Below are 12,775 nucleotides of genomic sequence, written 5' to 3' on the forward strand. Positions count from 1 at the left end.
TCAAGGTCATTGCTAAAATAAATAAATAAAAAGCTGGCACTTTTTGTGCACGATTTAAGCAGATTAATGGGAAGTTGAGTGGAAGAAAAAAATGCGATGGAAAAAAATTGCACAACCAGTAGAAATAACTGCAGCCTTGAGAGGAATATGAAACAAGGCCCAGTGAAGAGTTTGGGAATTCACAAAGTAAGAGATGTGTGCAGTGTGTGTGGAGTGTGTGTGTGTGCATTACATTTAATAACTATAACAATAAGTTGTAACAGTCAACTTCATAACAGTCGATGACCCTGAAACGTCATTTTGAAACTAATTATAACAACAGATTTCTTTAGCTTATCTTGTTTATTGTTGTTTTTTCCATGCCTACTTACTAAAGCAACATAACCCCATCCCATCCTACGAACAATAATTAAAAAAAAAAAAAAATCAGTCTGCAGGAGAGGTGACATATTCTGTCCATCTACCAAACTTTTTACAGTGCGGTGAAACGAAGGGATTTGAGTCTGCACGAAGAGCCGGTCGTCCCTCGGGGACCTCGTGTGCTCTTCGAGGATGCACGCTGCAAAAAAATACTCATCACGCAGGTCATTAGACATGTAATGAGTGAGAAAACGTCCATTTTCCTTCTCTGAAAGTGAGAACCTACAATCGGGTGAGATATTGTGCCTTTTGTTTCCTGTGTGAAACAGCCCCTCTCTCTTTTTTTTTTATTCTTTCTTTTCCAGACGACGTTGACCGCGATCTTTCACATCCTTTAAGGAGGCGTACTATTAATGCCTGTTGTACTTGAATCCATACGTACGCGAGAGATTTTTTTCTGTCCATCTATCTTTCCAGCGCGCAACAATTGACCTGCTTAATTTGACGGGGAGGAGGGGGGGGGTGCCTAATGGCTTTGGAGAATCAACAGTTTTTTTTTTCCCCCTTAAACGGGATTTTTCTTTTCTTTCTTTCTTCCCTTCTTTTTCAGCGCATCTCTCTCTCTGAAGTCATTCTCCGTTTCGTGCACGGCAGCAACCAAGGACAGGAGAGCATCAGCAGGGAGAGAGAAAGGTGCCTCCTCTCCTCTCCGCTCCGCTCCTCTTCTCTCGTCTCCTCGCCATTGCGCTCATTGTGTCGCTGCTGAATCGCTCGTCAGCGCGAACGCTCCTGTGACAAGGAGGCTGCTGGAAGAAGAAGAAGAAAAAGAAGCGGAGGGACACAAACACGGACAAACCTATGCGTGGATTTCGGCTCTTTTTCCCTTCGCCAATGCAAAAGGAAATATGCAGCGAAGCTTCACCTTGCTCTACACCAGTTTACTGGGGATATGCTTGGGTTCGGGTTCAAGTTTCCCAAGTAACATCAACATAGGTGAGGATGGGTTACACCTTTTGCTAGAAAAGAAAAAGAAAGGGACAACTTTGTGTGTCTTCTCTTGTGTTTCTAACCTGACTTGCCTCTGTCTCTGAATTTGAACCATGAACTCCTGGTTGTTTGCTGCTCAACAGGAGGATTGTTCCCCAACGTTTCGCACGAATATGAGGTGTTTCGGTTCGCCCTCTCTCACCACCAGGACATCCCCAAACTGGTGTCGCATGTGGATATGGTCATAATGGGAAATAGCTTCTCCATGACATATGCCTGTAAGTAGTAATCGATCGGCAGAAACTGGTCAAAGTCCCCCCACTTTAATTGCTCTCCCTCTCCTAGTGTTGCAGCATCTGGAAGTCCGTAGAGACGGAGAAATGCTGTAGTCACTCATGTTTCAGACGTGCTGCAAAGCGACTGTCGGTCCGTTATCTCAGTAACTGTTGCGTGGGACTTATTTTCCCACTGCATGATTCCAGCCCCGTTTGCGCGTAGGGGGCTAGAGCGCGTCGGTGGAGGACTTCTGACATGTAAAGTCATCTTTTTTTTTTTTTTACAGCTACAAACATTTCGTTTTATTTATTTATTTATTTATTTATTTTAAGAAACACGTCAATTGGAAATCCGAATTTGCCAAGTTTTTTGCTAATTCGATGTAATTGTGGAACAGCAGGTCAAATATTGACAGATCAGATTTTTTTGTTCTGTTCATAAAATGCATCGAGTCTAAATTTGCTGTCTATAAAAAGCAAGTAGAGCGGGTTTTTTTTCAATGTTCTGAGTTTAACAAATATCAATACATTAGAAAAACCTTAACTGCAAAGTCAGTATATTTTTAATGCATATATATGCATTAAAAATATACTAAATATGCTAAATAAAACTCCACAATTGATGACATTAGAAATTATAAATACCTTGCAAACAATTACAGGTTTATAGCCTAAATAAGTCCACGGTGTAAGTAAACTGCTGTGTTCCTCCACACCAGTAGGGGGGCTCCAAGAGCACCCTAATTTTCACTAAAGTCACGTTTACAAATGTCTGGCTAACATATCGGTATAATCATCGGTAAGTTCTCTGACTCACGCTTGTTAACTTCTGAATTTTAAAAAGCTACAACAGATTTTCTCTAAAAACACAAATATGTAGGACTAGTAGATTGTGCTATCTGTAAACGTCATTTAACACGATTTGCGAAAAACAATTATGATTATTTTTTTTTCAAACTAGAATATGTCTAAAGTTAAATGCATATGCCACAGAAGTTCAAATACGGCGATTAGAAAGATCCACCAATAACAAATATAGAAATATTTGATGCAGAATTGAGGATAATCTCTTAGTCCCTCTGTTGGATTTAAAGTGTTTTCTTCTCTTCTTTTAAAAAAATCAGTTCTTTACAGAGTCTGAAAAAGGTTGATCAGTTCAATTCTATTTTTTTTAAATTATTCCACATTTTGGTGAGAAAGAAAACAAAGAAACATAATGCAAATCAGGGATGTTCTGAACCCTGAGTGAAGAAGGGACGCTTTACCGATTCAGCATTCACATCCATGCTCAAGATCAATATTTTAGCATGTTTGAAACTCACTTTTGATCTGAGGAGCCAGACGGATGCGAGGCCACCTTTAATGAACCCACGTGACGGCGTTTCAAATGAGCAGCAGTACGTCGTCCAATGCCTGGAAGCATAGAGACTTAGCTGCAGCACATTTGCTCTGAAACTCTGGATTCAGTGGCGACGTTTTTCCCCTCTGGGTGATGATGTGTGTCATTATGCCAGTCTAACAATAGTTCCAAGTCTAAGCTCTGCAAGACAAAAAAAAAAAAAAAAAACTGCTTCCTTTCTGTTAACTCTTGCCCCTTATCTGTATCCATAAAATTTGGTGCACACCTTAAGGCTTTACAGTAACCGTGAGTGTAAAAGCTTGCGTTTTTAAAACTATACGAACATTTTGTTGCACCATTGCTGTAGACATGAGAAGCCAACGAAAGTGTTAGAATGACCAGCACTTTATGTGGCTGTGTGAAACATGGAGAGATGCAACGTTGTCCTTCTACCTTCCTCTTGCTGCACACTGTCTTTCAGGTGGATGAATAACAGCGATTAATGTCTTCCCTCACTTGAAAGAGCAACGGTTTCTAGCTTTCCTGAAATATTTCTACTGAGTCATGGTGTGAAAATTAAACAATCCCATTAGTCTTATTTTGGCAACCTTTTTTTTTTTGTTTTTCTAAATTACATTTTGAAATCTATGAGCAGCACGTCTGTTAATCAGCACACCACTGACTCGCCACTGGAGTAAACGGCCTGATTAATTAACCATCTAACACAATCTTTTCATTTCGTTGCTTATCTAAAAATAACCAGAAAACTAATAAAAACGTTACATTCAACACACTAAGCACTTGTAAAACATCGACCAGAAGGGTCATACTGTGATGGTTTTTGTTGTTGTTGTTTTAAATGTTTCTGCTGTATGTAATTAGGTTACTCTTTTCTGTCAGTCAGTCGCTGTCACGTACCTATTTTTTTCTGCCACGCTTTTCCTCTTCCCGTCTTTGACTCAGTCACATTTTTTGCGAAGTCGCACACTCCACTTCCGGGAGATACCCTTTGACAAGTGAGTCTGCGTGTGTGTGTCTGCACTCGGTGATGCTGCCTCGTTGATAGACATTCCCTTGCTACTCTCGCATGCCACACTTCCAATTTGAAATCTCTCTGGGATTTACAGAGCGAGTCTTTAACCTATTTTCACTTACGTAGATGTAACTGAGGATAATAAGGAAAAAAAAGAAAGCCAGCCAAAATCCAGGCATTTGAAATTTCTCACATCAATTCTTTTAAGGTTGTAAACCTTCAGTAGTTTTTCTCAGGGTCTTTTTTTTTTTTTTTTTGCTTTGAAGTGGTATGGAGAGAAAGCAGCATTGCTATCAGAGATACAGGAAGAAATCGTCTGGTGTGTGTGGAATAGATCAATTTTCGGCTTGATTGGCCCTGACCATACTCAAATGGGAACATCGACACTCCGATCAGAGAAAGCGTCATACCTAAGCGTTACCAAGATGCACTGCCAAGAGCATTCTAGGTGTGGAAGTTATTGGGGGGGAGGGGGGATAGTCAAAGTTAACAGTTTTCAGTATCAGTGAGATACCTGAGATTAAATCAGAGGAAGCACAGAGATGGGGGAAACTATTTAAAAGGAATGTTGTTTTCTAAGACATCTTTAGACTTGTCTTTTGGTTATTTTTGCTAAGAGACGGTGAGGTGGATTTTTGCAGATAACAGGAAGGCTGACTAGTGCGAGAGCAAATTTGCACTCTTTGTGCCTGTTGGGCTGGATTTTGAGATGTGGATCGGGAATGCCAGAGAGGGAAAGGACATGCACACGGACACAGCTAGTTTAATAACACCTACTTTAGTTTTAACATTTAGTTTATTTACTTTAGGTCAACATTTAGTACCATCTATACTTCGTAGAATCAAACATGGAGAACCAACATTTAGTTTTACGCCTTCTGGTTTTCTTTTTTCTCTTTTTGCTCTTTCTTTTGGTTTATTGTTTTGTTTGCATTTCCTTCTAATTCATGTAAAGCACTATGAATCGCCTTGTTGCCGAAAATGCGCTATATAAATAAAATTACCTTACCTTACTTTGTTAATCACTAACAGGATGAAAAATGGAGCTTTAAACATCAAGCCCTGTCTTTATCAAAGGCTGGAGCTATTACTGCATATGCTCCTAGTGATATAATTTAAGACCACCGCTGGAAAACCTGTAAAGATATTTGAATTTGGTTCTTATATCCTTACATTGTAGTTCTTTGAGAGAAATTGGTGATCGAAAAACAAAGAAGAAATTGGCCACAAAGTTTAGACGGACGGATCAGCACATAATGTCAATTATTGATAGTCACCTCTGCCTTTTTGCAGATTAGGGATTTTCTACCTTTTAAAGAAAGATCAAGCTTTAATGCCTGACTGGTGCACAGAAAAAAAGAGACTAAATTCCCTACGCACCTTGTTGTCTAAGGATCCGCTAGTGAATGGGTGATGCCTCAATGACCACTCCATGCCAACCTTCTGCCCTTTATATGCCAGAAGTGAGGCTGAACCAAGATGCAAAGGCGGCTTCCTTAATGAGTCAGTCCTGTACCCAGACGAGAGTTCAAGGGGGGAAATGCTGCTGGTGAATGATTGTGGGGATTTCACGACAGGTGGTGGCGGTGGTCGTGCTGCGGTGCGTTCGTTGTCTTTGTTGTCGAGACAGCGGACTGTGAAAGTGTAATTCAGATGGCTAAGGTGCAGGATGATAAAGTGTGGATGACATTCTGATCTAATTGGGGATTCAAAGCTGTCCGAAAGGGGTTGTGCGAGAAAGGATCACGTCTAATACCTGTTAGATTCAGCCCAGAAGGACATCTACAGATTCTCCATCATGTTCTCTCAATCTGGCCCCTCTCTGTCTCTTCCGTGGACAGATTTGACATCTTCCCCCCCTCGTTTCTTGTCAGACTCTTTCCCCCGTACCCTCAGTCCATGGTGGGTTTTGGTATAAGCTTGTCAGAGGCATTCAAAAAGCAAAGAGGGATGACAAAAATGAAAATGACACCTCGTCCTGCTGCGTGTCACTCGTTCTAAAAGGCTGCAGAGGATAGGGAGACGGTTATGGGAAAAAGAAAAAAAAATCAACAACAACAAAAAAAAAAAATGAAACAAAATGGCTCTGGGGCTTGCTTATAATGAGTCAGACAAGGAGGGGGGGGGGGAACAAAAAAAAAAATCTGTCTATTCCTGGATTTCTATTTAGCATGCCTATGCGGAGGAGTGGATGTGTTTCTGCATCTGTGTGCCCATCTTGTGTGGGAAGCTTTTTTTTTTTTGAGTGAGTGACAGTCTACCCCTGTAAGCTTTTAATTCTGGGAAGCAGCCCAGAGGTCGGGGGGAGCGGGGAGACTGTGGAGTTGCACCACTGGGGTGAAAAGCAGCAGGGGGTGAATGGACCCTTGTGCAGCAGGGATGAATGGAGTTCCGGATCATCAGCTGCCATTTATGACCAGCCGCTTCCTCGGAAGCACCCTGCTTACACACACACACACACACACACACACACACGCATATATGCAAATACATGATCACTGACACACCTGCCAAAAGGCTAAGGGAGGCTGAGTGGGCTGGAAATTCAACCCTTATGGTTTTCCTGTGTGTGTTTGCATTAGCATGGGGCAAGTGGGAGGTAAGATTTATGTAGAGCAGAGTTTATAGAAAGGACAATGACGAGACATAAGTATAATTTGATAAGAACAAAAATGACAGTGACTGGTTTGTCTTCCCTGGCTCCTTCTCTGTACGCGGCTTTGTTTTGGCACCGTCAGTGGAAGTGCTCGCAGGAGCCGCTGTTTGTAAATGTAGCATATTAGTCACCGCTCCCCCTCAGCTGGATCCCCCACATTACCATAATCTGCTTTTGACTTGGTTTAGAACGTGGACGTCACTGATTCACCAGCTTCGTGTCAAAGCCCCTGCAGGCTCACTCTTATATGATCTACTTTTCTCTTTGATGTCCTTCGCGCAGTGAGACTTAGGCTGAGCTTTGGTTATTTTTGGCCGATCTACTGAGAATCGCGCTTAGCAACAAGATGCACTGTAAGGTGTCAAGTTGCAGGATCGTTCTTTTTTTTTTTTTTCTCGCCCTGTTTTACGAAATGTATGCTTATCTTTGCAAAGCCCCTCCCCCCTTCCCCCCAAAAAAGTGGTATTTAATTCTGCTTACGGCTTGTTGATAAACCGCATATTAAAATTAATTAGTGCTCATGAAAAAAAAAAAAAAAAGAAAAGAGAGATTTGCAGTGTCGCAGTGATGCAGGCAGCAGTGTTTGGTGCGGGTCTGTGAGGGTCAGTTAAAGAGGACTCAGTGAAGATCTATGAGGCAGGCTTGATCAATGAACTGAGCTCTGGATGGAAGCTTTCCCAGCCAATCAATAGAGCACAGATGAGGGTGGCGACGGGGTCAGCTGTCTTTTGAGCATGTGTAAAGGACACCACCTGATGACAGGGTGAGCAGTGCTAGTGCACGACAGCATTCAGTCCGCTTGAACTTTTCTGTTTTTCATGGTGCAGCCGCTAATTTCAATGTATTTTTTGGCGACTTTGGGTAAGTAATGCAAAAGTGTCTGAGGTGGAAGGGAGAGGATGCATTATCTTCTGTGTTTTTAACAAATAAATATCCGGAAGATACGCCATGCACCTGTATTATGCCAACACCTGCCAACTAAAGAGTGCTTTAATCAGAGAATTAATACGCCTGCACTCGGTGAAGCATAGTGGTGGCAGCGTGATGCTGAGGGGATGCTTTTCCTCAGCAGAGACGATGGAGCTTGTTGGATCGCACGCAGCTAAATACAAGAGAATCTCGGAACAAAATAACATAAAAATAAGGCGAGATTTGATCAGGGGAAACAAATCTGAGAAAAACTCACTAAACACAGGAAGCAAATGATGAACACAATCTAAGAGCAGACTGAAGTAAAACAGTAGAAAGGTTGATTTAAAAAAAAAGAAGAATTAAGGCAAAACACAGATTAAAAAAAAGAGATGAAAACTATAAACCCAAAACAACCCAAGATCCGTTTAATCTTAACCTAAATCCAATTAAGGATCAGTGGGAAGACTTTTGAAAATACATGTTCATAGATAATGTTCATCCAGTATCAACTTGAGCTGCTATGCAAAGAGGAGAGAGAGAGAGAGAGAGAAAGAGAGAGAGAGATCCCAGAAACCTTGAAGTTGTAGTAACAGAATGGAGGTGTTGATTTTGGTTGAATACAAATATATACTACACTTTTCAGATTTTTATTTGTAAAAAGTTTTCATACCACATTTCTCTCATGTGTAATATTTTATGCTACTTCTTGCTCTATCACCCAGGACATGGCATTCCAGTAAAACGTATTGAATCGTTTGTATTAAGACAAAAACGACTAAATAACCATGTCGTTATTGAGTCTGTAATAAGTAGGCAAGCTTTATTTATTAAATTAAGTGTTACTTACATCAATAAGTAAGCAAGGCAGAGCTAAAACTGACTAATGTTAGGTAGTTATGTTATGAAAGCATACAGTAACACCAGTAATCTTTGTATTGAATGATTTGCAAACATTGTTGTAGCTCAAATTACATTCATCTCAGTCTGTGTGTTAATGGGTGATTGAGAAATTTGCAGACTTGCAGCCATTTTTTCCCCCCTTAAAGCAGGAAACGGCTTTAAGGAAAGCAAAGCAACAGGAAGCAAACTGGGAAGACTGATGGGTTTGTTACTCATGATGTCGAAGCTCGAACGTTCCCCCCACAGCACCGTCTCAGTGGTGGAGGGTGGTTGTACTAAACCTCTGCAACATTCTAGGTTAAGAGGACATCGTGTCTGCTGCAGGGTGTCTTTAAACCAATTATTGTTGTTTTAGTCCTTGGCGATAAAAGTGAGGAATATTGAGGAATTAATGTGCAGGAAGACATCTCCTCCACAGCAAATGTTGCAGCATTAATCCTTTACCAGCTTAGCAGCATAAGCCCTAGTGTTACAGAAAACCTTGTCAAGATGTTGCATCATTTTATTAAAATTGAAAAGGAAGAACCTCAATTTATAGGTGATGCACATATCTGGGGTTTTTGGGGTGTACTTAGTTTTTCATTAACAGTTTTTTTTTTTTTTTGGGGGGGGGGGGGGGTTCATTTTTGCTTTATAAATAATTTCCTGCTGGAATTTGTGGAGCATGTTTTCACATTTGAAGCCAGATAAAAGTAGTTTTAAGATCTGGAAAAGATCGATTGTTGTCTATGTTTAAACTCGAGTCCTGGTAGATGGTGAGCTTTCTCTTTAGTACAACTACAGGAGATCATTTCAATGCCTGCTCCAAACAGAAATAGACCCTGTACTGTATGACGGATCCAGAAAACAAGCAATAACTGTCCTTTACCTAGAATTGGGTCCTAACCAAATAAGAAAACGGTCCTGGTAGTTTCAAAGTGAGCTTCTGTGAGATAATTAGTAACACTTCTCTAACCTGCAGCGTAGAAACGTTGTTTTGCACTGTTGGCTTTCTTAAGAGCAGTAAAACAAGCCCCCTGTTTTAGTTAAGTTGAGCAATTATAAACAAGCTGTGCAGCCAGAGAAAGGATTGGACCAATGTCAAGAGGAAGATTGGAAAAATACAGAGGTATAAATGTCGATGTTTGACCACATCAATACCAGCAGCTGCAGGACTTGGCACCTGCCAATAGTAGCAGCGATACCGGCGTTAATGACCGTAGTACCACTCGGTCAGCAAACTGGCATGAGCTTTAGCTCAAAGAGAGTATTTTCAGGAGGAAGACGAGGCACACCAGAGCCAAAAATGCAGATGAACTGAAAGCCTCTATTAAAGAATCCTTGACTTACTTAGCGACACTTTTGAATAGGCTGACAGTTTCACTTTTTTTTTTTGTTTTACTTAATTGCTTTCTGTTATGTATTTGTTTCCATTTTTATTTTTGTTGAAATGCCTGAAATTCTTAATCCTGAGCCAAAAGGTACCGTATTTTAGAGCCATTTCAAAAGCTTGTGAGTGAAGCTCACAAGCTTGCATTAACTTACTACGCCACCAGTAGAGGAGCCTAAGGAATGATGTTTGAACTCTGTGTGATAGATAAGCTACAGAGAAAAAATAAAAAAATAAAAATCATACTCTGGAGAAAGAGTAATCCTGTGACATGTGTGGGTGTACACAGGGTTTCCTCATCAGCAGGCCATTTTTTCTCTCCTAAACAGAGATCTTTTTGCACGCTATACTGCGACTCCTTTTTTGTGAACTTTGCAGGTTCACGCCGGTGCGCGCGCACACAATAGCTAACAAGAGACAGAGCTCGAGCAGATGCATTTAATGTATTATTCAGCGCGGCACATCCAAAGCTATCACTCCGTGGACTTATAAGCATAAATATGTAATAAAAACCCGGCTAGAAAAAAGAGAATCGAACCGACTCTGTTAAACACCGCAACGTTTCAGTGATAATGCACAGCTTTCTGTCGGGTGTGAGAGGAACATTCGTTCTCCTGAGTTTATTTTTGTTGTTTACTTGGTTTTTTTGGTTTTTTTTACTATTATTATTTTTTTTTAGTGGCTGCTGTCTATGCAGCCATTTTCACTTTGTTCCACCACCATGGGGAAAACAACATCCCCAGAAGGAAGACTCTCAGTTAAGGGTGGAAAGCGTTAAGCGACGAGGCTGGGGATCGTCAGAGGCTAAGCTGCCATGTTTGGTCCCATGGCTGGTGTCAGTGCATCTCTGCCGTGTTGCATTTTGCTGCATTGCCAACAAGTTGAAGTCGAGGCGACCGGTTTCAACGGAGCACACGTGTTCAAAGGAGTTTCTGTGTGTGAGAAACAGCTGACAAATAGGAGATCACCGCTCCCTCCTGGCTGTTTGGGACAGAACTGTTATTTGTTAAGGAGATAACAAAGAAAACGTCGAAGACGGAAAGAGAAAGTGGGAAAAGAACGTGACAGGAAAAAAAAAGGAAGTTCTCTTGGGCTAGACTCTGGCAGGTGTTGGTTTGATGAATGAGAAAGCTTGGATTTTTTCTTTTCTTCTTTTTTTTTTTTCTTCTCCCACACGGAGCCAGGAAAAGGGAATGGCCCTCAGCAATCAATGTAGATCAGCCAAAACGGCTCCCCGTGCTGCACGGTGATAGAGTGTGGAGCGGCAGAGAAATGGAGATTGTTTCTGTGTCTTCTGTGTGTGTGCGCTTGTGTGTGTGTGTGTGTATTACTTTGAAAAATAATGACAGAGGAGATGCGCGCATGGGCCAGGTGGGAAAGGAGAGAGATTTTTTTTCTTCTTCTTTCCATTTTTCTAAGAAGCACTCCCATAAAAGCAACCCCAGAGGCCAACCATCGCTTGAAGCTTCGGGGAATCTGTTGTCTTAATCACGCATCTCGTTTTGCTTACACAAAAATACACACACACACACACACACTACTGATGCCTGTGTCCACTCCCGTTTGCATTTGTCCTCCTTGTTGTCTTTCTGGGGCTCTCCCCTGCGACTCCTCTGTATTCATACGAGTACTTAAAACAAATCTGTTGTCTCTGGAGGTAACGGCAGCCGGGACGTGGAGGTCTAAGCCGAGACACTCGGGGCCGGCAATTAGAACAACAACGCGTTCGAAGACGAGGACCGGGACTGTTGCTGCGGGCCGGGTGGTGGGGTGGATAGTGGAGGAGTTTGCTGACGATGGCAGCTGTCATGTTTTCTTGCCACAAAGACAGAAGCAGAGTCTCTCTTTTGTCACCCGGTACATCTTGGGAGCTTCTGTGTACTTTAATGAGCAGCAGAGCCTTCGAGCATATAAAACAGTGCGACACTATGCAACTACTCTGATGGTGACAGCATGAAGCTGTTGTTGTCATTGGCACGCTCGCGCAGACGCTCGTGGTACTAAATGACTGGCTTACTTTGATACCAGACCCTCGACACTTACTTAAAGCTCGGAAGGAAAACAAAACCATTTTCGCACACAACAGAGGTGGCTGTAACCGGTGCTTTTGCATGTTGCCGTGTGAAGCCAATCCGCTTTCGCTTGTGTCAAATCGCAAACCTACGCAATGTTTTCAAACACTCGTTTCTGTACGAGGGTACAACTGGCCGTCAACAGAAACGACAAGTCTGAGCGATGACTTGGACTGCCTCTCCGAAGCGACCAAAAAGAAAGAAACCGTCCAGTGAACTGCAGGTGTGAGAAAGAAAATGGCTGCAGTGACTTGGAGCTGACCAGAATGTGTTAGGGTAGGGAGTCTGCCACACTTACAATACCTGTCATTTCCACGATTTGATCTCAGATCAGCATAAGTCGAGGGTGACATGGATTGAAGGTTGTGAGAATATATGGAAATGGAGTGTACCCTGTAAAAAAGATGTAACCTTGTCAGGGTGTACCCTCCCTCCTGCCTACTGATAGACCCCTCAACCTCACCACCCTTGACGTTGAAAGACTAAGGAGAGGTGGTTGAATAGATGGATTAACTACAAGGGGGTCTGTGGACTAGCAGGGGCAGAAAACTGTGTGCCCTTGATTTGTACTCAACATTGCTACTGTAGAGGTTATTTCACTGGAAACTTGTGAGAAACCTGAATTTACCACCCGAGTGTTGCTTGCATGTGTGCAAGGGAGTGCTTCCTCTGATGGGAGAGAGGTCAGGTTGTCTCACTGGTTTGTGCTGCCTTTTACTTTGCTTTTGTCTGGATTAAAATATTTTGATTACCTTGTAGAGCCAGATTTAACACTTGCACAGCAAATAGCCACTTGGTGCCCACATCCACTATAGGTTTACATAACTGAGACGCTGATGCTTATGGATTTGCACGGACCTAGTAATGATGTA

The 12,775-nt window shown here is 42.0% G+C and overlaps 1 protein-coding gene across 2 annotated transcripts in view; it reads left to right on the plus strand.

Moving 5' to 3' along the window:
- The first annotated feature begins 546 nt into the window (after positions 1–546).
- Positions 547–12,775, plus strand: part of LOC106964583 (glutamate receptor 1-like) — a 51,639-nt gene continuing 39,410 nt past the window's right edge. Inside the window, exons 1-3 of one of the 2 annotated variants that reach the window (XM_015060185.1) lie at positions 547–652; positions 971–1,353; positions 1,491–1,625. In XM_015060185.1, the coding sequence (XP_014915671.1) occupies positions 1,266–1,353; positions 1,491–1,625 (223 nt within the window). In that variant the 5' untranslated portion in view covers positions 547–652; positions 971–1,265. Of the gene's footprint in view, positions 1,354–1,490; positions 1,626–12,775 lie in introns of both variants that reach the window. The other variant, XM_015060184.1, reaches the window with a different exon arrangement.

This window comes from Poecilia latipinna, unplaced genomic scaffold (assembly GCF_001443285.1).
Source record: "Poecilia latipinna isolate Pla-1442-1.1 unplaced genomic scaffold, P_latipinna-1.0 Scaffold1692, whole genome shotgun sequence".
NCBI classification, from domain to species: Eukaryota; Metazoa; Chordata; class Actinopteri; order Cyprinodontiformes; family Poeciliidae; genus Poecilia; species Poecilia latipinna.